The sequence below is a fragment of the Pseudochaenichthys georgianus genome, chromosome 14 (assembly GCF_902827115.2).
Source record: "Pseudochaenichthys georgianus chromosome 14, fPseGeo1.2, whole genome shotgun sequence".
In the NCBI taxonomy this organism is placed as follows: domain Eukaryota; kingdom Metazoa; phylum Chordata; class Actinopteri; order Perciformes; family Channichthyidae; genus Pseudochaenichthys; species Pseudochaenichthys georgianus.
Genome location: NC_047516.1, coordinates 20656124 through 20680028, shown reverse-complemented (window position 1 = coordinate 20680028; position 23905 = coordinate 20656124). Strand labels below are relative to the sequence as shown.

Genomic DNA, 23905 nt, shown 5'->3' with positions numbered 1-23905 from the left:
GTTATGTGGCCCGCAAAAGCTTGCAAAGAATATTATATACAATACAATTGGTGTGATTGTTGAATATTTGCTTTCAATTATTTGCCCTAGACTTCTGCTTTCAGACGTAGTTATTTATGAAGTTATTACCAGAACTGATAATAATCCAACGCGGAGCCAATAATGTAATAGAATACATTATTTAATATATATTATATATTTATATAGAAAATCTGTGTGCAAAGCTGTCCTCAAGGCAAAAGGGGACTAATTTGAAGAATCTAAAATATAAATAATATTCTGGATTTTGTAACACTTTTTTGTTTACTAGGCAAGGCAAGTTTATTTATATAGCACTTTTCAACACAAGGCAATTCAAAGTGCTTTACAAAAAATGAAAGACATTAATAAAATGGCATTTAAAATCAGTCATTAAAAAGAAAAGCTAATAAAATAAACATTAAAAGAAAAAATACATGGATAAAAGTTACAGTGCAGTTTAAGATATGAATAGTTCAATTAAAAGCAGCGGCAAAAAGAAAAGTCTTCAGCCTGGATTTAAAAGTAGTCAGAGTTGCAGCGGACCTGCAGGTTTCTGGGAGTTTGTTCCAGATATTTGGAGCATAATAACTGAACGCTGCCGAATGAGAAGGTGTGTCCAAACTTTCGACTGACTGTATATTTATATAGTTACAACCGGCCCTTTGAGTGTAACCATAATGCTAATGTGGCCCGCGATGAAATTGAGTTTGACACCCGTGCCTAAGTGCAAGAAATCATGACATCTGTTTGAAAGCCACTGATTACATTTGCAAACAATAGCTTGTTCTGCCTATATGAGGCAGATTATATTATGATGCTCACATTTGCAAAGAGTAACATGGGAAGAAAATCAATTGTTTTAAGTGTAAATAAACAACATATGCTTATAAATTAAGACTTATTACGTTCAAACCCATGTATGAAGTGCATTTTTAAAAACAGTACTTTGAAGAAAAACGTCTTCATTTCAGTAGGCCTTGTACTTTGAGATATTGATCACTTACCTGTTTAGGTTGCATTCATGGCTCATTCATTCTCCAGGAAGAGGTTTGGATAGCTCTTTAGCTTTGTGACTGTGACGAATTCAATAAAAACAATGTTTCAATGGTTAGCATTCAATTAGTTTGTTGAACTTTTACGTTCCAATCATTTTAATTACTGATAATGAAACATTTGACAGAGAAGGCACCCCCCAGAAGGCTTGGATGTCATGATGCTAATGGACCTTAATCCATTAGCATTAATTGCCAGTGTGCTAGTTTTGTAAAAGGGTGAGACTTGTAACAATTCTCTAATTTTGTAATAGGAATTAAACACACATTTGGGCTTCTTACTATAAAGACAATTAAGAAAAATAACAAATAAATGAATATCTTACAATTAGGTGCAAGTTACTATGTTTGTTTGTCTGGCTGTTTGAGTACAAACTTCGAAAACTGTAACTAATCAAAATAGCATGACTTGTTTTCCTCTTGCTTTCAAACGACCGGAAATGGAACAGAGTGAGGCGTCTTTCAGGACGGAGACGATCCTTTTTTCAAACATGGCAGCTCGCATGTGAATGTCATGCCATCTTAATATATTCCCTGAACCGGTTCATGTTTGGCTACGATAAGTGATGCGTTGGTGCTGACATTTTGCGGGATTGTGATATATTCACCGGAGAGACCTAAGGCTTGGAGAAAACCATAATAACCTTGTTGATTCATTAACGGACCAGCTCTGGATGTTAGCATTTTAGCTAACCAGCAGTCAACTTAAGACGTGATCACGATGGAGCCTGAAAATCAACTAAGAAATGTAAGTAACATGTATATGCAATGTCAGATACACAATTAAAAGTTAACCGTTTTGAAGGTAATTTGGGTTGGTTTTGTTTCTTGCAGCTGAGGGACTTCCTTTTGGTTTACAACCGAATGACTGAAGTCTGTTTCCAAAAATGCAGCAGCAACTTCAACTACAGAAGCCTGACGATGGACGAGGTGAGATACATTCACCCATTGCATTTAATTGAACTGATATGTTTCTGCATAACCTTACTAAACGTGGCTTAAAGTACGTAGCCTGAATACCTGTACATTACACCCATACAACGCAACTGTATCCATCCATCCATCCATCTTCTCCCGCTTATCCGTGGTCGGGTCGCGGGGGTAGCAGTTCCAGCAGAGAGCCCCAAACTTTCTTTTCCCTGGCGACATCAACCAGCTCTGACTGGGGGATCCCAAGGCGCTCCCAGGCCAGCGAAGAGATATAATCCCTCCACCTGGTCCTAGGTCTACCCCTTGGTCTCTTCCCAGCTGGACGTGCCTGGAACGCCTCCCTAGGGAGGCGCTCAGGTGGCATCCTAACTAGGTGCCCGAACCACCTCAACTGGCTCCTTTCGACGCGAAGGAGGAGCGGCTCAACTCCGAGTCCCTCCCGGATGACCGAACTTCTCACCTTATCCCTAAGGGAGACACCAGCCACCCTGCGGAGAAAACCCATCTCGGCCGCTTGTATCCGCGATCTCGTTCTTTCGGTCATGACCATAGGTGAGGGTAGGAACGAAAATGGCCCGGTAGACAGAGAGCTTTGCCTTCTGGCTCAGCTCCCTTTTCGTCACAACGGTGCGGTAAAGCGACTGCAGTACCGCTCCCGCTGCTCCGATTCTCCGGCCCATCTCACGCTCCATTGTTCCCTCACTCGAGAACAAGACCCCGAGATACTTTAACTCCTTCACTTGGGGTAAGGACTCATTCCCTACTTGGAGTGGACAGTCCATCAGTTTCCTGCAACTGTATGTCAGTGGTAATTATGAAGAAAAGCATGAGCTGCTGTAAAAACAGACTCATTCTTCAGGATCTCTACATTAAGCCAAAAGAGCAGCAGTTAAGGGGACGTATCATCACGTGATAGGCTTTATGATCTGGCTAGAAGTCATCCTTTTTAATTCATCCCTAACTAAGACTTGTATGATCAGGTCAGGTCTCTGTGAAGGTCATTGACTTGACATCAAAGTCATTGTCATATTGAAAAAGGTCTCCACCAAACCGCTGCTATAAAGGTGTTCGCATCCTGTTGTCTCAAATTCTTTACTTTATTTTCTTTTGGTTAATATGGCTGTCTTTGGCTTGAAAAAAGTATGTTTTACTCCCCCTTTCCACAAACTTTAGATTAATATCGTATCAACAGCACTTTTCAAACCGTTTTAGTTTAGTTACAAATGGCTTTCTGTTGTTTTCACCTCTTATTGCTGTTGTCTGTCCAGGAGCGGTGTGTGGACAACTGTGCGGGGAAGCTGATTCGCTCCAACCACCGTCTGATGGGCTCCTATGTGCAGCTGATGCCTAAGATGATGCAGCGCCGGGTGGATGAGATGGAGAGCAAGGCGGCAGAAAGTGCCAAGGCTGCAGAGGCCACTGCTTCTGCAAATGTTGAGCCAGCTGTCACAGAGGCCTCTGCAGCATCTCAAACCCCCATCACCTTATCTCCACCCCCAGAAGTACCCTCAATGTTGGATCAACCTTTTACCTCAATGACGATCGACGATGTCGGAACCGAGGCCCAAAGCTCAGTCTTAAAGCCAGCAGGATTGGATATCCAAAATGACTTTGACACTGCTTTTCTCAAATCGACAACTTCAACAGATGTCAGATTATCAGCTGCCTCACCATTCACACCTCTGGTTGAGACAGTGAGTCTACCAGCGCCCAATGAAGCTGGCAATGGACCGTCTTACATAGCAAACTTTCCCCCGCCACCAATAGCTGGTCCCCACTTTGAGTCTGAGATCTCAGCGCCTGTGTTTATGCCATCTAAACCAATATCCTTATCAGAAGATGTTCCCATACCAACAGTAGCTGCTCCCACAGTCTGTAAATCTATTGAGAGCCTGTCAGGCCAAGAGAAACCCCCAGTGGTTCCCCCACCTTAGGACCCTTAATGATGGTCAATCTGGGTCTGAATCAGGTCTCTCTGTTAGCAACATGACTACCATGATGAGTAACTCTCACTGGCAGTACATGTGATATTCCCCATATTGCTGAAAAGAATAGTTTACTAATAGTTCAACATAAATTATTAGCTAAATCAGAAATGGTTATACATTATATCATGATGGCATATAACATTTTCTGGCTACAGTCAAACTTTTCTTTTTCTGTAAATTAAAAGTATGTTGCTTTAGCTTGACAACATTAGCAGCTTAAAGACCTCACACGAATTGAGCAGGAGTCGTTATGTTTAGATTTTCTTTTTTTTTTAAACTTAAAAAAAACATTGTTAGCTCAACTGCCCTGCAATCTACCAGGAGAACAATGTAAACCCCTATGGAGAGAAACACATATTCAAGCATGTCCCTCATGATTATTTAAATATATGCAGATATTATAAATCCTTGGTGTATGTGCTTATATGGTAAAGAAAGAAAGGAGGTTGTTGTAGCAGCAGTGTATATGAGTGTAGGTGTGTGCAAGACAGTTACGTGAATCATATTCAGTCATGAACATTTGTTTTGAAAGGTTACAGTAAATGCGGAAATAAGATTTAACAATAAAAATAACATTCATTCAGTTTTTCTTGATGTTACATTTTCTTTTGACAACCTTTTTCATTTGTTGTTTGACAAAATGAAATGCCCTCATGCTGCCGGATGCTCAGCAGTGGTTTGGGCGTATTCCACTCACTTTCACTGTTGTGGGTGTAAATTCAGTTCATGACCTTCATCACCTTCTCCTCCCATCATTTCCTGTATTTGCACCAAACACGCGACAGTCTATAATCCAGCAGCAAAGCCATGATAAGCAATCTTAAACACCATTGCCATTAGCATCTTTCCAAAACCAGAAGGTAGTGAAGTTCTTCAGTGTAACTGTCAGCTGGGATGTTAAAGGATGCTAGAATAAATGATGAAGATATGAAAGGGGTTCATTAAAACCACTTATTTTCCAGGTTGGAGAATGTGGTCATGCAATAGTCCAAAATATTTAAAAAATGTCTTAACATCTTGCTATTGCAACAATAGGCAGACATAACTTATGGACAACCTATACACATGTCCTGATAAGTTTGGCTCATTGTATTTTTTCCTTTGTTGATGTAATAAAAAATGTCAGGTGATATATTGTTGTGATTTTCTACTCTCAAGCTTTGGTATTGGCCTCAACAATCCACTTTCTGTCAGTCTCCATGCAACAGGCCTTTATTATGGAAGATAGCCTGACTTGTCATCGTAGGATAAGTACATGTTTTAAGTAACATTTAACTTTGCGCAGTTCTATTAAAGTGTGGCGATAAGTCCTGACAAGTGTAACGGCGAGCCAGCATGCACAAACCAGCACTCTGAGACTAAAGCGGCTAAATAGCATTCAGATGAAATCATTCGTTACATGATTTACACTCCTCTCATTCCTGCTGTGACAGTTCAGAATGGCTTCTGTAAATCTTATAATAATCACTACTGGAAAACATCAAGGCAGACCAATATGTCAGTCATGTCGGATATTTTCTTATGACAGATTGACAGTATATATGTTGGCCAACAAGTTGCAAGAAACCTAGGAAATGTTTACAGTAAATTAGACACAGGCTCAACATTACGTGATAGCCACAAGAGAGCACTGACGCATGTGTAAGAAATCAAGAGAACCAGTTATCCTTCATTGGTTCCAAAGCAGGGACATCTACATTATTACAGCAACAACAACAAAAAGCATTGTTATTTCGCAGCAACGTTTTTTTCTGTTGTTATCTGTTGTAAATGATGAGTAGACCAGCATTTAACTACTGTGAATAGTACTTCTGCTATAAATAGTAATAAAACAATAAATAAATAAAAAATAAGAATCAAATGCTAACGTTTAAACAAAATAAAAACATAAATACATTGTCTCTTTCAAAAATCTAGTATTGGCTCTATCTCAAATGATTGGTAAACTGCGGAGTTTAAGTACATTTACTCAAGTACTGTACTTAAGTACAATTTTGAGATACTTGTACTTTACTTGAGTATTTCCATTGTATGCTATATTGTACTTCTACTCTACAACTCAGAGGTCAATCGTGTACTTTTACTCCACTACATTTATTTAATACCTTTAGTTACTTTTCAGATTTAGATTCATAATGTGAAATATAATCAACACTGAAATAAGACTTTAGTTACACCTGGAGTAAATTCACATGCCAACCTGCAGGATCAAAGTTAGTACGTGTGCATAATAAGTACTTGTAATGCTAATACTTGTTTACTCGAGTAACATTTTGAATGCAGGACTTTTACTTGTAACAAAGTATTCCTACACTCTGGTACAAGTACAAGATCTGAGTACTTCTCCCAACTGTGAGGAAACGAAAATTCAATCAATAATAATACCTGTGGATTGTATATGTGTCTTCAAGAGGTTTGTTTTTCATATTCAGGAATTTGGAAAATATGTTATTCATGTATGAAATGAAAAAATTAAAGAATAAATTAATGCTTAATAGGCCTACATGTCCTAAAGCGGGTCTACTTCCTTTAATTTCATATTCTGTTCTTATATCATATTCTATTTACATGTATATTGTAGTGCCGAGAGATAGGGAGTCAGAGGCGGTGCAAGGAAGGTGCAAAAGGGTACTTTATTTATTTACTTTATTTATTTATGCATTGTTGGAGGAGCTCAGTTCAGAAGAATGTAATTGCCGTTTCTACACTGTAGCTTATGTGCATATGACAATAAAACCTTTGAAATTGAATTTGAACATCCCTTGGTTCGCCCTCGTGTTGTTATGCAGCATCAGCGCATAGCCTCCAGCAGGGGGCGCTGCCTGGTCGCTGTCTTGGGACAGGCTGCCAGTAGCTGGGCTGACTCCTCACCAGTAGCCGCATATACTCCGAGGAGCGGGGCGTGGACTCAGACAAACTATTCTCTGCTCTTAAATTTGAGGAGACGACCGACTTTCGGACAAATAAAAGAAACTGACAAGAAATCGATCGATTTGCAGCTGGTAAGAGTTTTAACTAAGTTAACGTATGCGTTTTGTTTCCATTGTGTGTGAGGAAGTTGTGTTGTGGATGTCCAACTTCACTTTTGACTTTTTAACAATAGATTTCAAAAGTGATCCCAAAGGCCAGCCCATCCGATTCCACGGAGGAGGATAGAGCAAAGGGGAAATGTAGGAATGTGCAGCTATTTCAGGATTTGACTTTATAATTTCACATCTGGTTGGATGTTTATGTGTCTCTGTGCATCAGATAGTGTTTATGTTGCATTTAAGAATAAGTGACTTGAAGATTGGTCAGCTATTACAATTCATGTTTAGCCTTACACTAATAAAACAAAAGACAAACTAATAAATACAGATTATGCTTTTGACACATTGACACACGATCCTAATAGAAGACCTAATAGAAGTCAACCTATGCTCAAAAGACAATGAGTGATGTCTGATTACCTACATCAGTGTCCTGAAATATGTGCAATACCTGGCAGAATCTTTTGTACAGACCTCCAGGAGCTTAACCAAACCAACTTTATAAAAGGAGTCTTTGTGTAATATATTGTGTAGGCTACATGTTCCTGATCTCAACAGAGATTGAAAGAGCAAGCAGACAAGAGAGGCGACCCGCAGCATAACCATGGATGACATCTTCACACAGTGTCGAGAAGGGAACTCTGTTGCTGTTCGTCTGTGGTTGGACAACACAGAGAATGACCTCAACTTGGGGTAAGCAGATATACCATCACCATTCAACAAAAATACATACAGCTTTGGGGAAGAATGCCTTGTTCTTCTCTGAGATTTGAGGGTCTGGCTTTCTTTGCAATGATAAATGGAGTACGGCCCTCCAATGAATGGAGTTGACCTTGTATGAAACGCACCTCATTTGGTAGGGAGGCTGAGTAATTCTGTGCTGGAGTGTGTGTGTGCATACAGAGCACATTAGAGGTAGTCAAATACTTTCCATATTGTGCTCTCCCTGCAACTCCACACTCTGCTGAACGTCATCCAGCTTTGGTAATTCCAGTCCACTTTTTGTCTCCTTATGATGTCATCCCTCAAAACTGTGTGTGTATAAAAATAAGTGGGCAATCCTTTGAGGTTGTGGGTTAAATGACCTACACTCGTCATCCTACACCAGACTGAAAAAGTATCACAGACTTAAGCTGGAATTTCAGAAGTTAAAACAGAAAATGTATCACTAGTACATCTGATAATCACATAACCATTTTAAATAGAATATGCTGCATTTTTATACTGACTAAACAACCACTTTGAAGATGTCACCCTATTGTCTCGGAACAATGATGGACTTTTATATTACATTAGTAACATGTTAAAAATAAATATCATTAAATGTAAGTGTTAGACACATTTACAATGGCCCCAAGTTAAAGCTCTATTAGATATTATAGGATATACACACCACTTCTGCCTGTTTACATAATTTCCTTGAGCCACAAGACCTCACTGCTAAAGACCTCGGTTATCTCATTCTTGAGCCAGGCCATATATGTGCAGATTGTTGACGTTGACTTTGAGTGCTGCAGAGCTGCTAGCCAACCACGCAACAGCCAAGGCCATTTCCTCTGTTCAAGTCCATACAGGGCCAGGCCCTCGCTGGCAGAGCTTCTCCGGCAGCTAGTTGCAATCCCACATAAACATCTGAGAGACCAGTCATTATGCTGGAGGCCGGCTTTAGCTGTAAATCTGAAGAGGCTTAATGGTTTGTGTAAAACAGTCCTTTTTTCCCCTTCAGAATATCCAATAATGTGTAAGAAGTGTCATATGTTGGTGGGAAAATACCCAATTATGTGAGTGAGTCCACCAAGACAAACATTAAATGTCCCTCCAGAAGACACCGGGAACAAAAAGAGAGGGGGGCTCACAGAGAATGTAGTTGAAGATTCCACTGTGTATTTTCCGCTCTGTCATTCCTGAGTTTTTTTACCGTTACTTATTATAGCACACAGGGTTAGTCAGACTATGCGCTGGCTGTCCACAGTGCTGGATCAGAATTGGCAGAATTGCTATTTCACTTCAATCAATCAATCAATCAATCAATGTTTATTTATATAGCCCAATATCACAAATGTTACATTTGTCTCAGTGGTCTTCACAGTGTGTACAGAATATCAGTATGACAATACGACTTGAGTGTGAGCTAGTACTGCAGCCATTTCCTACAGGCTATACAAGCCCTGTTGAGGTTTATTGTCAAACAGAGTGTAGTGTTTTTGGCTTTGCAGGAAGCTGCGAGGAGCCCCAGCAGCTGCCTCGGGGTCAGCCAATGTAAAGGAGTCACTCGGGTGAAGGGGCCGGTCACACATAGGTGACAGCCCGGCTCCCTGTAGACTGCAGCAGTGCCATGTACGCTGTCTTCGTGTTGGCATGTTTGCGTATGTTAGCAGGCATTCCAGGTCCCCCAGACATATTTATCACAGGGCCAGGCCTCAGATGCGTAAACGCTGCAGGCGGCACGGGAAAGCATGTGCTTGAGTCTAAATAAAGATTGGAAGGTAGTGGGTGTGAGAACCTGAACCGAGTTAATAAGATAGCGGCCTCCTATGCATGTTTTTGGGGACAACTAACCTCCAAATAGTTCATCTTAAATAAATATTCAAATGAAGTGTATCAAACCAAGTTTATCTCTTTGCAAATATGAATGATCCTCCTGTGTCTTGTGTTTTAGTGATGATCATGGCTTCAGTCCCCTCCACTGGGCGTGCAGGGAAGGGAGGAGCGGAGTTGTTGACATGCTCATCATGAGAGGCGCTCGTATTAATGTGATGAACCGAGGAGACGATACCCCGTTACACCTCGCTTCCAGTCATGGACATAAAGATATTGTGGCAAAGGTAAACATACTTTGGTTACAGCTGGACTATTTATGCCCTGTTTACACTGCCTGGTAGGTTCAATTTGACTCACTTTATGACATGTTTAATGCCAGCTGATTCAGTGCAAAGCCGACCCCAATACAGTCAACGAGCATGGGAACACGCCACTCCACTACGCCTGCTTCTGGGGCAAAGACGAGGTGGCTGAGGTACAGTACAAAATACAAATAAACAGATACTGTGCACTTCTTTTAGCACAATCAAGTCCCTCTTCTGCGGAGAAATGGACACTACAGTGCCTTTTATATCAGTGTCGTTGCATTTCATGCAAATCCTATTCCTCAAATCTAATCTATAATAAATATAACCCCTATATTCTAGGACCTGGTGAACATTGGTGCCCAGGTGTGTGTGTGTAACAGGTATGGACAGACACCAATGGACAAGGCCAAGCCTCACCTAAAGCAGCTCCTTCAAGGTCAGAGGTCATTTCAAGGAATATTTTCTTGGAATAGTGAATCATTCATGTCAAAAAGAAATTGCTCACATCTCTCTTCTTGTATTAATACTTCTTTTATATAGAAAAGGGAGAGAAAATGGGCCAGAATATGTCCAAAGTCCCCTATAAAGAAAAGTTCTGGAAGGGCACCATGCGAACACGACCTCGTGAGTAACGTTCATTTGATAAAAAGGAACAAAGTCATCGTATCAAATTGAAATATTTGTTTCATTATTCCTTTTTTGGGCCCTCTTTAGGTAATGGGACTCTCAACAAGCAGGCTGGCATTGATTATAAGCAGCTTTCGCTCCTGGCAAAAATCAATGAAAACCAGTCCGGTGAGGTCAGTGGAACTCTTTAATTACTGCCATGGCAGTCTTTTTTATTGTCTTTTCAGCGCTTGACTGTGTGCTCTCTCTGTAGTTATGGCAGGGTCGGTGGCAAGGGGATGAGATTATAGTGAAGGTGCTACAGGTGAGAGACTGGACCACCAGGAAGAGCAGAGACTTCAATGAGGAGCATCCAAAACTCAGGTAATATCCACCTGGTATCTTAATAAATAAAGAGTGGTATCGTTTGACTAGTATCAGTAGTTCTCGTTGTGTATGCTAGGGCTGCACAATATATATTTTTTAATCGCAAGGTCAACTGCGAACTTTTTTGAATAAGTTAAAAGACAGATTCAATTGAAAATGTTTCAAAGCGTAATGTTTTACTTTAAAATGTATTCTTTTTTGCATTGGTGTTAAGTTAAATGTTCAATTTGTCAGTAAAGGATGTTGAGAATAATTCCCATTATTTTGTATTTTAGCAAGTATCCAAATTTCCCCTCTGGGATTAAAAAAAGTTGATAAAGATCTTGATCTTGAAGTATTGAAAGTAATATCCTTTTCGCAATATTCAACCACATTATTGCATTATGATTTTCCTCATGTTGTGCGGCCATTCTGTCTGCACACAGAATTGAATACCGGGGTTCATTTGTTGGCATCACATGATTGCATGCTGTCAAACTGATTGCTCACAAAAAAAAAAACTATTACATTTGTTAATGCTGTTTAAAACTCATAAAAGCCTGTTTATCTAAACCAGTGTTTCTCAAACTTTTTCATACCAAGGACCACTTAACCAATAAAAAAACACTCGCGGACCACCTAACTCCACAAATATCCGAAATCACAACGTTTTTCTAGAACAGATTACAAATCGCCTGAAAATGGTACAAACACGTGGTAACATGTGTGATGAAGGTGTTGCGCTGGGCTATATCATGCAATCAAAAGAAAACGTAAGCTCGCTCCATTGCGGAGATATTCCTGCGAGAGTACGGAAAACTTTAATTTATCTATTTATTTCAAATGTGAAATGTTACCAATATACTCACGCAACACTAGGGGGCGCTCACGGACCACCAGTGGTCCGCAGACCACACTTTGAGAAGCACTGATAAACCATAAATCGTCTAACACATCCTGGTAAACAAAGGGCTTCTGTGAGGATGGATGTGATTGATTGGTGGCCATTGAGGTTGCCGTGGTCAAAGAGAATTCAGGATCTGGTGCAGGATTCTTGTGCAACGAGAAGAGGAGTTTTTCCTGCTAGAGGTCAAGGACCTGCTCGAGAATCGGAAAAGCAAATTCCAGAAACCTCCCCCATCAAAGTAATAATGTAATACATCATAACGTAGAATTCAATCAATTACAGTGGGAAAACAACATGTGTTCAATCCTGTTTGTCATATTAATGTTCTTGTGTAAGTGTTTATATTGTGCTTTTACTGGCTGCTGCACCCTATTATTGCCCAAAAGGCAGAAAAATGTGCCTTTGCTTACATTGTAGTATGTACAGACAATTTCAAGAGAAGTTATGCAGGCATGTTAAGACATGTGCCCTCGGGCCCACAAAAACACATCTGCATTAGTGAATCATTTTTGACATCATTATGGCGGTTTTATTGCATAGTTTAAAAGCAGCAGCAGTTTGCCTTCATGTTGCCTTCAGTCCCTGTTGTCTTTTAAGATTTGAAGCATACGCATGGAAGTACTTGGGATGACCATGATACAATATTTAGAGACACTTATTGGGCTGTATTGCAAACATGAAAAAGCTTCATCCTAACTTTAAAGAGCCTGAGGTAGTCACATGATACAAATGGGAAGCCTTTTGAAGAGTTGAGCAAGCTTTAAGGACATTTCTTGTCTTAAGGTTGAAGTTGTTCATTTCTAATCATCTGAGAAAGCCCTCTGTGTTCTAAGCTTACATAATCATGTACTTTTATTTCTCTCTCTTTCTATCTTGCCTCCATAGAATTTTTTCCCATCCAAACATCCTGCCTGTTCTTGGGGCCTGTCAGGCTCCTCCCTCCCCTCACCCCATCGTCATCACCCACTACATGCCATACGGATCCCTCTTCAACATACTGCACCAGGGCACAAGTAACTCATTTGTGTTTATATACATGTATAAAATCACATTGGCTAAATCTCACATTTAAAGGTCACCTATTATGCTAGACCCACTTCTTCATGTCTTTTCTACATCAACACGTGTCCCCTCTGTGTAAATAGATTCTGCAAGTTTCAGGAAAAAAGATTCTCTCTTTTTGTCCTGATCCATTTATATAAAAACCTGTCTGAAAATGAGATGATCAGATGTTGGCCACTTTACTGTATGCTTGTCTTATGTAACCATTAGCCAATCACCAACCAAGGTAACCCCCCCCCCCCCCCCACCTTATCACCTGAATCTCCTCCTAGAGCACCATTGTGTTCTTTGTAACCAAATATCCCTCAGAGGGGAGTGGCTCCTTAAGCGACCTATAATATATTGATGAAAAAGAGTATAATAGGAGACCTTTAAGTTATCATTTTTGTCTTTTTTCCTTTTCTTCCTCAGCTTTGGTGGTGGACCAAAACCAAGCAGTGAAGTTTGCATTGGACATTGCCAGTGGCATGGCTTTCCTCCACACCTTGGAACCAATGGTTTCACGGCTTTACCTCAACAGTAAGCATGTCATGGTAAGACTGACTTAGAAGCAACCAAGGGTGTAGTCTATTAGTTAATGGTATACTGTGAGTTACAAGCTGATGTGGTTCATTTGCAGATCGATGAGGACATGACAGCCAGGATAAGCATGTCAGATGCTAAGTTCTCCTTCCAGTGTCCTGGTCGTATGTACTCTCCGGCATGGATGGCTCCTGAAGGTATTTACCCCTTTTCTCCTTCTTCCTTCTCTTTCCCTTCGCCTTCTTCCTCCTCCGCCTTCTTCCTCCTCTGACTTTATGAGTCATTAAGTAAGGAACACACTCTACTATATAATTTAGTCGCAGTAAAGTGGTCGTCATCTGGTGTGTTGCCGTTGTTACAAAATAAAAACAAACCAACAAATGAGTTGTCCCGCTGTGTTTTATGGTTTTCTTGTCCCTCTGGTTTTCAGCCCTGCAGAAGAGGCCTGAAGATATTAACAGAAGGTCGGCTGACATGTGGAGCTTTGCGGTGTTACTGTGGGAGCTGGTTACCAGAGAGGTCCCCTTTGCTGACCTCTCACAGATGGAGATAGGCATGAAGGTAAGTGGGCACAGTATTTATCTACCCACAGGCCTGGTACTGTGTGTTCACATATCTGCATTATTCGATAATTGCGTGACAAATACCATACCTTCAAAGTATTCCAGGGCTTTTTCTGTTTCTGACTTTGTATCTTTGTCACTTTGCAGGTTGCTCTTGAAGGTCTTCGGCCAACCATTCCCCCAGGGATTTCTCCTCATATTTGTAAGCTGATGAGGCTCTGCATGAACGAAGACCCGGCAAAGAGACCCAAGTTTGATATGATCGTCCCCATCCTGGACAAGATGCAAGACAAGTGAACGCCTTCCCTGCAACCTGTACACTGCTATTACCATGTTTTATCATCCAACCACTCTATCTTCACTTCAATCATGTATCTGCTAAGCTACTGTAAATAATGTCAGAGACCACTTACGCTACACAACTCAAACAATAACTATATTTTTGCTTTACCTGTATAATTTAAATCTGAGGTATAAATGTTCTTTTGCCTATGTGCTTTTTTATTATGACGCGTTCACTGAAATATTGGTGATGAGTCCGACTGAAACAGATCCAAAGAAATGTGTAAAGACAGAATGCTTTTATACACATTAACCAATACCAAAAACAATAAATGTTTTATATTTATGACAATTCCTTGTTTATTTATTTATTTTGAGACAGTATCTTCCTGATGTATAACGCTTACAAAATATTTCTTATCACAAGGATGGCTTGTTAGTAAGTGTTCGGCCAAATCTTGTGGCTTTCTTCAGTTGTTGGGATGATTCAGCTGATAGTCCACCTGAGCAAACTCTCGGCTGATGAAGGCCACAAGATGGGGCTGAAAGCTCCAGAAAATCTTACACCACATGTACCATCTCTAAATACCTAAGGTCAATAGGGAATATTCAAGCTCAGTTAATAGGCTATGGTTGCAGATTTCTTAGAGAACATAAGTTGAATTGCTCTGTAGAAATATTTTCTCTTTTAATGCAGAGTAAGAATCAGCCATTTGTACATTATGTTGATCAAAAATATGTCCTTTTTATACTGTAGGGTTTAGGGTGCAAGGAACATAAAAACGTGTGCCCACTGCCCAGATAAATAAAAAAGTGGAAAAAGTACTTAGATCTTGTTTAAATTGGAGTAGAAGTACCAGAGTGTAGGAATACTCTGTTATAAGTACGATACGATACACTTTATTGTCCCCGTAAGGAAATTTGTTCTGGACTTCATCCTGCAGTTCCGCATACATATACAAACATAAACATTAAAAATACATACACATATCATCACTCAAACACCGTTTGAACAAACACAATACAGACGCACATACTGACAATGGTGAATTATTGCACAACCATGCCAACAGAAAGGCCTCGAGTAAAAGTCCTGCAATCAAAAGGTTACTCAAGTAAAAAAGTAGTTTTTATTCAGAATGGCCCATTTCAGTATAATATAGATTCAGGCCTGCCAACATTTGAGTTCAGCTTGGAGTGAGATTTTTTTTTGATGAACCGAAAAAACAAACGTTCATGTGTGCAGTGTTACAAATGTATTGAACATGTACAAACTAGAGTTTCCCACGGGCGCTACAGTGGAACACGCACATCCACAGTGTACCCGCGACTCTAGGCTCGATAATCAGCTCACAGCATATACAATGGTATAGGTGTAAGCAGAGGTAAAGTGCTATTTTACAAGAGTGAGTTGTTTTACAAATCACTCACCTTTTAAACTGTATTCTTGCTTTACTGTCATATAGTATTTCATGACTGTTTTTCATTTATTCTCATAAATGGTGACCAAACCGATTGAGACTGACTGAGATAACTAGACTAAAGTTATCTAAACAGAGAGTCCCTTACCTCACTGAGCTGTAGTTATCTCTCAGTCTGACTGGACAGAGCTCTCCCTCTCATTGATTTAGAAACAGCTTCTAATATCCGTTAAGCTAACCAGATGCTAACAACAACAATGCAAATAATGAGTTTGGTAGAGATATACTGTATAATAGTAAAGTTATTTAAGATGATGCCATAGTTATTGAAGATTTAGAAATATTCCCCACAATTATTCAAAAGCATATTCTTCCAAACTCCTTGCATGACACACAGGAGAATATTGATGTGTGTGGTGAGTTTGTGTAATAGTGATTGAATATTATTGTATTCTCTTTTTTCGGAGTTGCACTTTGCACTCGTTTCTTCTCCGGCTGCAGATAGAGACCAATGTAATGTGTCCAGCTCGGAGGACGGCGCGTATTGGCTTTTTTTTATCAAAATGTGATTGTAGTTGATTGATAGTTCGTTGTCATCCTTACAACGGTACTTAGGTGTCGTCATTTGTGTCTGAATAACGTTTTGTTCATGAGTTATTGATCCGTGAAATCAGATTCTCCCAATATCGTTCCAACTTTACTGAACTAAGCCAGAAGACCGTCTCATTTCGTAGACCGCTCGGTTTGCTGTTCATTCACTTTATTTGTATATTTATATACATTTATTTTGGACGAAAACTTAGCATGAGGAAAGGCAAGTGTGGCGTGAGTGCGTGAGATATGGGTTAATTGCGTGACTCTCACGCTCAATGGGTGAGTGTTGGCAGCCCTGATAGATTATTTCCAATCTTTATTCCAGACTCAAGGTCCATATCACATACAAAAAGAAAAAACACACATCAATAAATAAGATACAAAGCTAAACACATGAGTACATGTTCTGATTATAATTATTGATATGTTTAAGTGTTATCAAAGCTGGTCAAAGTTAAATACTTTGTATGCTGCAGAGCTTGTGATGTAAATGAAGTCTTATTTAAGTGTTGATTATTTTTCACATCATTAGACACATCTTCAAAGTAACTAAAGGTACTAAAAACCATAGGGTAAAACATTAAAATACTCTAGTAAAGTATACTTTCCTAACAATTTTAATTAAGTGCATTACTTGAGTAAATCTACTTAGTTACTTTGCATCACTGCAAACATATCTCTCAGAACACCAGAGCTAAATTGATCCACCAGCTGATGTGAGTTAGAATTTTCTCTGGAGAAAAAAAATGTGCCACGTGACGAGTCAGCTGACTTTCTGTGGCTTTCATAAATCCCAGCAGAGAGGCTCACTTCATAACAAGTCAAGCCCCCACCGAAGAGTACACAGCAGGGCTTTTTTCTTCAGCGCCTTGTGTTAACTCCACCCGGGGAAGAAGACAACGACCCTCCGGTCTGCACTTGTTTGAAGGTACAGTAGCAAAAAGAGCGCAAGCTAGCTTCTTGTTAGCAAGCCTGGTTTTGTGTCGAAACGCTTTTAAATGTGTTTGTGTGTGATTCATTTATTCTCAGGTTGAAGTTTCTAACTACTAACTGAGTTGTACTTCCTTGACACACCTCGCCTTTTGTTCTGCTTTTCTCGTGTTTCTCACAGAGGCTGCAAACAAACATTTGTCACCGGACACCTGCTGTCACTCGGGACAATGCTGCTCCCCTCGCTGCCCTCCTGGTTCCTGCTCACCTGCTCTCTGGTGCTGTTGTTCGGGTCCTGTGATCCAGCACCGACCTCAGAGCAGTCCAGGCTGGTGTTGATGGAGCAGTTTAGCCGCCCGGAGGTCGGATTTAACTGGAGGAATGTCACCTGCCCCTTGTGCAAAGCAGTGTTTACCATCCTTGATATCGCCCTTTTGGTATGTTTGAAGATGTGTCCTACTCGTGCTACTAAAAAAGATGCTTGCATTTTTTTTGTAACATATGTTGTAAACACACAGTTGCCATTATACATTTATCATTATTTCAGGGTCATTTTTGACAGACAGTTGTGGGTCCTCTTTTTAAGGTAATTATTTTTATATTGTTGTAACTGAGAGCTGTTGATTCATCGTAAGGGTCCCTCAAGTTTTATAACTTAACAGTTTAATCTTCATCATGGTAGTTTAATCAAAATGTATCGCAGTGTCAAAGCAACAAACATGTTGTCTTTTTACATGCATGGTTCGCTTGGTTGCTTGACCTCTTGGATTGGTGTCACTGCAGCTTATTATTTTTGGACAATATTTAATTTATTATTTGAACATTGTGACGTGAGCAAAGTTGAGATGATGATTTGACTAACTTCCGTTTCCATTATGCAAAAACAATTGCTTATAAAAGTTAATATCAATTATTTGGTGACTAAAGTTTGCAAACTACTGTGTGACCCTAGCACATATGGGAAAGGTGTTGATTGCTGATCATGCACTGAAACTCCCTCACGAAATCTTGATCATGTGGTCACTTTCTGGACCCAAAGTGTTCCTGTAGCTGTTACCCTCCAAAAAAACACTTCCTAAATTGGTTTGATACATTTTTATTCTAATAAAAAATGTAAACATTATACTGAAGTGTGACTTGTAAAATAGTGTTACAGTGTCTTCTAATCTAATGAGTTGGAATTTCAGAATAAAACAGATTTTGGCTTGGCTCATTTCTTTAGGGAGTTTTTAAGCTTTCACTTCTCTCATCCTACTCTGCCTATGTTACCTCTCCTAGAGTGACACCAACGAAGAGCGAGTGGCGAGTGCAGTGAGAGAAGTGTGTATCCGTCTCCACCTGGCTGATGAGCAGGTCTGTCGACAAATAACGGAGTTGTTCCGGGACGACTTCATCCGGGCCCTGCAGCAGTCCTTGCTGTGGCCCACTGAAGCGTGTGCCCTGCTGGTGGGGCCCTCCTGCGGCACATTTGACATCTACGCCCCCTGGAACATCACCCTGCCGAAGGTCCCTAAACCTCCTGTTACACCACCCTCTCCTCCCAAACCTGGATCTCCACAGAGCAGAGTCCTGTTTCTAACTGACATCCACTGGGACCAGGTGAGAATCATTAGCAGATTAGCAAAAGCTGAATTTAACTGCATTGCTTCCACCTCAAATATTGGTATAAAGTTTGCTTTAGTGACTTTTTGGCCAGGATCCATGAAATACTTGAAATAACTAAAGGATAAGTTAAAAAATAAAGTAGAAATGAGGTCAACGAGAACTCTTTCTGCTATAAAGTGAGCAATGTCAGACCTACACATTTCAGATGTGTGTATCTCGCACTGTAGGTTTTATTTATGTACCTTTTTGTTATTCATGTTATATTATCTTTGCTTTAAAAATGCCCTTTTTATAATATGTTAATGTATTTCATTTTTGTAAAGCACTTTGAATTGCCTTGTGTCGAAAGGTGCTATATAAATAAACTTGCCTTAGTACTGACAAATTACCTTATTTTACCTGCTTTTTTTGTTCATGTAAACACAGATTAAATGAGTTTCATATTGCTAGTGGACAACAACAAAAAAGGACCACAATCTACCCCAATCCTAAACTGAAGTTACTGATTTACTAGAAAAAATGTTTGCAGTTATTCCAGGAATTTTGGATTGACTAAACACAATACTCCCGGAGAATAAAGGTCACATGATTGTGTTTTGGAGCCCTAATTAAAAAAATAATCCCCTCTACCCACAGGCGTATGCAGTGGGAAGCGCCGCAGACTGCAAGGACCCTCTGTGCTGTCGTGCAGACTCGCAAGCTCCCAAGTGGAGGCGCAGGGAGGCGGGGTTTTGGGGAACCTACAGTAAGTGTGACCTGCCTCTGAGGACCGTGGAGAACCTTCTGGAGAACGCTGCCAGAGACGGACCCTGGGACTGGGTCTACTGGACCGGAGACATCCCAGCGCACAATATTTGGTCTCAAACCAGGAAACAGCAGCTGTCAGAGCTTACTGTCATCACCAGGCTCATCCAAAAGTAATGTTTTATGTTATTTTACATAAAGGGGAACATATTTGCTCCTTTCATACAGTACATAATGGATTTGAAGTCTTGCTATAACTGCAGATAACTTTGCCATTTAGATTATCTAGTTAGAAATGCAATACTATTTGAAACATGGTGTTAAAATGTCAGACCTTTTAGCCATGTTGCTGGTGAGGATTGTTTTGCTGGTTGATCGTCAATTCCACCCTCAAATAAGTGTTGTTGTACTCTGACCCAATACCTTGATAACATACAGGATTGTTTTTAACTGCAGCTTTGCTCAGATGTTTGTCATGTGCTACCTGGAATTGATCCGAACGACCATTGACGCTGTTCTTCTTCCTTATCTCCTGTCCAGATACCTGGGACCCCATGTGACAGTGTACCCTGCTATAGGGAACCATGAGAGCACCCCAGTGAACAGCTTCCCCCCGCCCTTTGTTCATGGCAACAGGTCCATGTCCTGGCTTTACGACACGATGGCAGAGGAATGGTCCGCATGGTTACCAGAGCAGGCTTTGAAAACGTTGAGGTTTATATTTTTATTATATCTAAAAACGTTGTTGTACAAGTCAGGCCACCCTGTAGATAAGACATAAGTCACGTTTTTAAATACAGTAGTGACAGAAAACGAGATCATAAAATGTGTTGACTTCCTGCAATTTCACTTTTAGTTCCGATCACATTGTGAACAGAAGTGGTCACATTTCTCAGAATGTTGTTCCCTATAAAGAGGATGTTGTGTAATGGTATGTGGCCCTAGTGGTGAATTTGACTTTGAGTCCTTCAGCTAAGTGTTGGTGTGATTTCAGATACGGAGGCTTCTACACAGTGGAGATTCAGCCTGGTCTGAGGCTGGTCTCTGTCAACATGAACTTCTGTGCTCGAGAGAACTTCTGGCTGATGGTGAACTCTACAGATCCTGCTAACCAGCTGCAGTGGCTGGTCCATATCCTCCAGGACAGTGAGAACAAGGGAGAGAAGGTGAGTACAGCAGCTAAAACAAAAGATGACGGAAGATGTCGGATCAGTTTGGGTTTGCCACGCTTAATGTTGAATGTGACTCCATGGCTTTTTCATTTTATTTCCTTATAGTCGCTGGTGTGATCATGTGATTGCAATATAATGTTTTTTACTAGAGCAATCCTTTTTTATGGTTTACTTGCTGACATTTTTTTTTTTTTATTTAGGTTCATATCATCGGTCACATCCCACCGGGCCTCTGTCTTAGCAGCTGGAGCTGGAACTATTATCACATTCTAAACAGGTAGCTGCATTAATCATTTAGACCTAAAGAATCCCTGAACTGATAATAATTAAAATGCCAATTTATAGCATAGCAATCCATACGGTCAGTAGTCTGGAGGTCTTGCCTGATGATCACTTCCAAGTTAGCTTGGCTGTTTTGTGTCTTTTAAAAAAAAAGAATTATAATAAATGAATAGGTGAGTATTATTGAATGTTTTTGTTTATTGTATTTTTTTTTTCAGATATGAAAATACAATTTCTGGGCAGTTCTTTGGCCATACACACTTGGATGAGTTCCAAATGTTTTATGACGAGTCGACAATGAGCCGCCCATTAGGAGTGGCTTTCATTGCTCCCAGTGCCACTACTTACATCAATCTTAACCCAGGTGAGTTCATAAACTATTAAAATGGCATCCCAACATTTCAGAAGCACGCGGTATAAAAATTGTAAATACTTTGTCCTTTTTCAGGTTTCCGTGTTTATTATGTGGATGGGAATTACAAAGGCAGCTCTCGGTTTGTTCTTGACCATGAAACCTACATCCTGAACCTCACAACGGCAAACCAAAGTCCAGGAGCGCCGAGTACCCCGGAGCAGAACCCCAAATGGACCCTGCTGTACCGCGCCACCGAGGCCTACGGTCTGACCAGCCTCTTTCCGTCTGACTGCGACGGGCTGATGCAGACCTTCATCAAGGACGACCGCAGCTTCCAGAAGTTCTGGTACTACAGACATAAAGGGCATGTGTCGCAGCTCTGCAAGGAGATGTGCAAAACTACAGTGTTGTGCTTCCTGCGCAGCGGGCGCTACGACGAGCTGGAGCAGTGCGACCTCTTCAACGGCTTTAAAGGAGAGATGGCCCGCGCTGCCAGAAAAACCCTCTGTTGACCTGAGGACGTTTGGACTTAATGTGTGGGTGAGGGGAAAAGCAATAGGCGCATTCACACTGCGGTACTTTTCCCACAAAGGTTCATGCGAACTTAGTTCATGCGAACTCTGTAGTTCTCATGAACTAAGTACAGATCGCGGTCACACCGGAAAAAGTCCCTGGGGGTGGATTAGGCAAATGAAGCCGTTGACGTCACTTCTTCTTCTGCTTTGGGTTTACTGGCAGGCCGCAAACCACTTCACGGCGTATACTGCCGCCCAAAGTCCCCGGCCGGAAGTCCCCGGAGTTGAGGACTGGCTTCAGTAGAAGCTGCTGGGAGTCCCAGCGGCTTCTACTGAAGCCTTCCGAGTAAATCGCCAGAACGCCGACACCTCCTCATCTCCACCGCTCCCATGTTTTATTTTGTGTTGCCATAAGTTAGTCTCTCTGCGTTTCTGCGCTATGCTAATAATGCTAATGCGAGGATAATAAAATGGCGGCTTCACAAAACTTTTTGGGAGTTTTACTGGGCGTGGTTTGCAATCCGCCCAGCCAATCAGAAATATAGCTCTTTTCTCACAAAAGAGCCGCTAAAAAGGTTCGCATGAACTCATTTTAGTACCGGCTCTTTTTGGTGTGAACGCGATCATGAGCTAAGTTCGCATGAACCTTTGTGGGAAAAGTACCGCAGTGTGAATGCGCCCAATATGACCAAATGTGAAAAAGAGCTGAACCTGTGAAAAGAGGAAAGACCTTTTTCCACTGTGGGGCAACAGTTGCTTTTGTTAAAGTATAAAGACTATTCTCACAATTGTCAAGGGTTTTGTCGGCCTGACTTTATATTCTCAGTTGTCCTTGTATTAGCAGTAATGTTTTTACAAAGATTATCACAGCCTTGGGTTTTTTAAATGCTATTTTGCAATGCCAATTTGGTAAAGACGGGTTTTGTTTACTTAAAGTCAGGTCAGGGTTGTCATGACTTTAATTATATTGTACTGATTGAGTGCCTTGTATCAGGAAAAATGTGTTCAACATATCTCTCCTTATCGAACATAATGCAACTTTAAAATGCCTTGAATCTACACAGAAGATTCATCATAATCTCTAAATGTTTATCAATGTTAAAGTCCTTGAGATTTATCAAGATTAAGGGCTTCATGACCTCTCAAGACTACCAAAGAAATATAAATCCTTTCTTGTAAATTGTAAAAAAATAACAGGAACTTTTATTTTGGGCTGTCTCACCCTTCAAAGGTTGTAAAGCAAATCAATAGTCCACTTTATGTATTGCATCTGGTGTATACATTTTTCAGGTTTGAGCTTGGCAGAGTTGCTATGCAGCACACGGTACCTTCACCCAATCATTTTGACTCATCAGCACCTGTGGACTTAGGTTAAATTATTTACTTATCACCATCTGCCTCAGCATAGACAACAATGTAAACCAACAGTATTTCTCATTAAGGTTTACTTCTGTCTGCACTTTATTTGTTGTCTAAAGTCTAGGTTTGATAGACCCAAAGTGGGACAAGCATTGGAAGGCTTTCAGCTCTTGGTTTGCTACCTGTGGTGTATTATAAGTGTGACAAGTAATGCAACTTGTAAAATGAGCAATGATTTAAAGAATGTATTAATGAATAAAATATGTGTTTGGAGATATGTCTACTTTTTCTTTGTCAAAGATGTTAACACAATTGGGGGGGATACATTGACATCTCAAAAAAGTAAGCACTTAACTTTTATTTTGTATCTGCTGCCTAGTCTTAAATGTGAAATACAAATCATAGGAGATGACCATTAATATCTCAAGTGCCAGTATATAAAACATGATGGGCCTTCAGTAGTATAGATGTTCAAGAACAAATCTTCTAAATACTTCAGGGGGGGTAGTGATGGCAAAATGAAGCGTTGAACCACTTGGACAATTGTGTCGGAAACATAGGTCGGAAATAGGTTCATTTCTCGAAAATTCAGTTACAACGACCGCTCCTGGCAAAGTGCAAGGCTGCAGTGGGTTTAACGTATATTTGCCTTGAAAAATATTCGATGCACACACAAAGACTGAATATCATGTTCTATTTGCAATTAAAGATTGATAATTGTGTGTATTGGGTTACTGAGAAGAGACTAGAG

The 23905-nt window shown here is 40.4% G+C and overlaps 3 protein-coding genes across 6 annotated transcripts; all 3 read left to right on the top strand.

The window, feature by feature from the left end:
- The first annotated feature begins 1517 nt into the window (after positions 1-1517).
- On the top strand, positions 1518-4574 carry timm10b (translocase of inner mitochondrial membrane 10 homolog B (yeast)). The gene is made up of 3 exons (XM_034098923.1): positions 1518-1821; positions 1908-2003; positions 3272-4574. Exons 1-3 carry the CDS (start codon positions 1795-1797, stop codon positions 3935-3937), a joined length of 789 nt encoding a protein of 262 aa, XP_033954814.1. The 5' UTR covers positions 1518-1794; the 3' UTR covers positions 3938-4574.
- A 2280-nt stretch (positions 4575-6854) lies between these two features.
- ilk (integrin-linked kinase) lies at positions 6855-14529 on the top strand. 4 transcript variants are annotated; one of them, XM_034099631.2, is made up of 14 exons: positions 6861-6993; positions 7095-7161; positions 7555-7713; positions 9680-9845; positions 9941-10036; positions 10209-10305; positions 10410-10493; positions 10584-10669; positions 10750-10859; positions 12634-12761; positions 13222-13343; positions 13430-13529; positions 13763-13893; positions 14043-14529. In XM_034099631.2, the coding sequence occupies exons 3-14, from the start codon at positions 7625-7627 to the stop codon at positions 14190-14192; spliced, it is 1359 nt and encodes a 452-aa protein (XP_033955522.1). In that variant the 5' UTR covers positions 6861-6993; positions 7095-7161; positions 7555-7624; the 3' UTR covers positions 14193-14529. The 4 variants fall into 4 exon arrangements, with proteins under 4 accessions (XP_033955523.1, XP_033955522.1, XP_033955521.1 ...); XM_034099632.1 differs by lacking the exon at positions 7095-7161 and having other exon boundaries at positions 6855-6993; positions 7646-7713; XM_034099630.2 differs by lacking the exon at positions 7095-7161 and having other exon boundaries at positions 7579-7713.
- Positions 14530-16983: 2454 nt separating this feature from the next.
- Positions 16984-23429, top strand: smpd1 (sphingomyelin phosphodiesterase 1). The gene is made up of 9 exons (XM_034099801.2): positions 16984-17120; positions 17304-17559; positions 18401-18721; positions 19364-19644; positions 20012-20185; positions 20466-20637; positions 20844-20920; positions 21144-21289; positions 21374-23429. The coding sequence occupies exons 2-9, from the start codon at positions 17353-17355 to the stop codon at positions 21790-21792; spliced, it is 1797 nt and encodes a 598-aa protein (XP_033955692.1). The 5' UTR covers positions 16984-17120; positions 17304-17352; the 3' UTR covers positions 21793-23429.
- The last annotated feature ends 476 nt before the right edge of the window (positions 23430-23905 follow it).

Coding starts and splice junctions, on each gene's coding strand:
- smpd1 (XM_034099801.2), top strand. CDS start 17,353: ATGCTGCTCCCCTCGCTGCCCTCCTGGTTCCTGCTCACCTGCTCTCTG. Junction 19,645..20,011: donor ATCACCAGGCTCATCCAAAA/GTAATGTTTTAT, acceptor TCTCCTGTCCAG/ATACCTGGGACCCCATGTGA. Junction 20,186..20,465: donor CAGGCTTTGAAAACGTTGAG/GTTTATATTTTT, acceptor GTGTGATTTCAG/ATACGGAGGCTTCTACACAG.
- timm10b (XM_034098923.1), top strand. CDS start 1,795: ATGGAGCCTGAAAATCAACTAAGAAAT. Junction 1,822..1,907: donor CTGAAAATCAACTAAGAAAT/GTAAGTAACATG, acceptor TGTTTCTTGCAG/CTGAGGGACTTCCTTTTGGT. Junction 2,004..3,271: donor GAAGCCTGACGATGGACGAG/GTGAGATACATT, acceptor TTGTCTGTCCAG/GAGCGGTGTGTGGACAACTG.
- ilk (XM_034099630.2), top strand. CDS start 7,625: ATGGATGACATCTTCACACAGTGTCGAGAAGGGAACTCTGTTGCTGTT. Junction 10,037..10,208: donor GCAAAGACGAGGTGGCTGAG/GTACAGTACAAA, acceptor CCTATATTCTAG/GACCTGGTGAACATTGGTGC. Junction 13,894..14,042: donor AGATGGAGATAGGCATGAAG/GTAAGTGGGCAC, acceptor GTCACTTTGCAG/GTTGCTCTTGAAGGTCTTCG.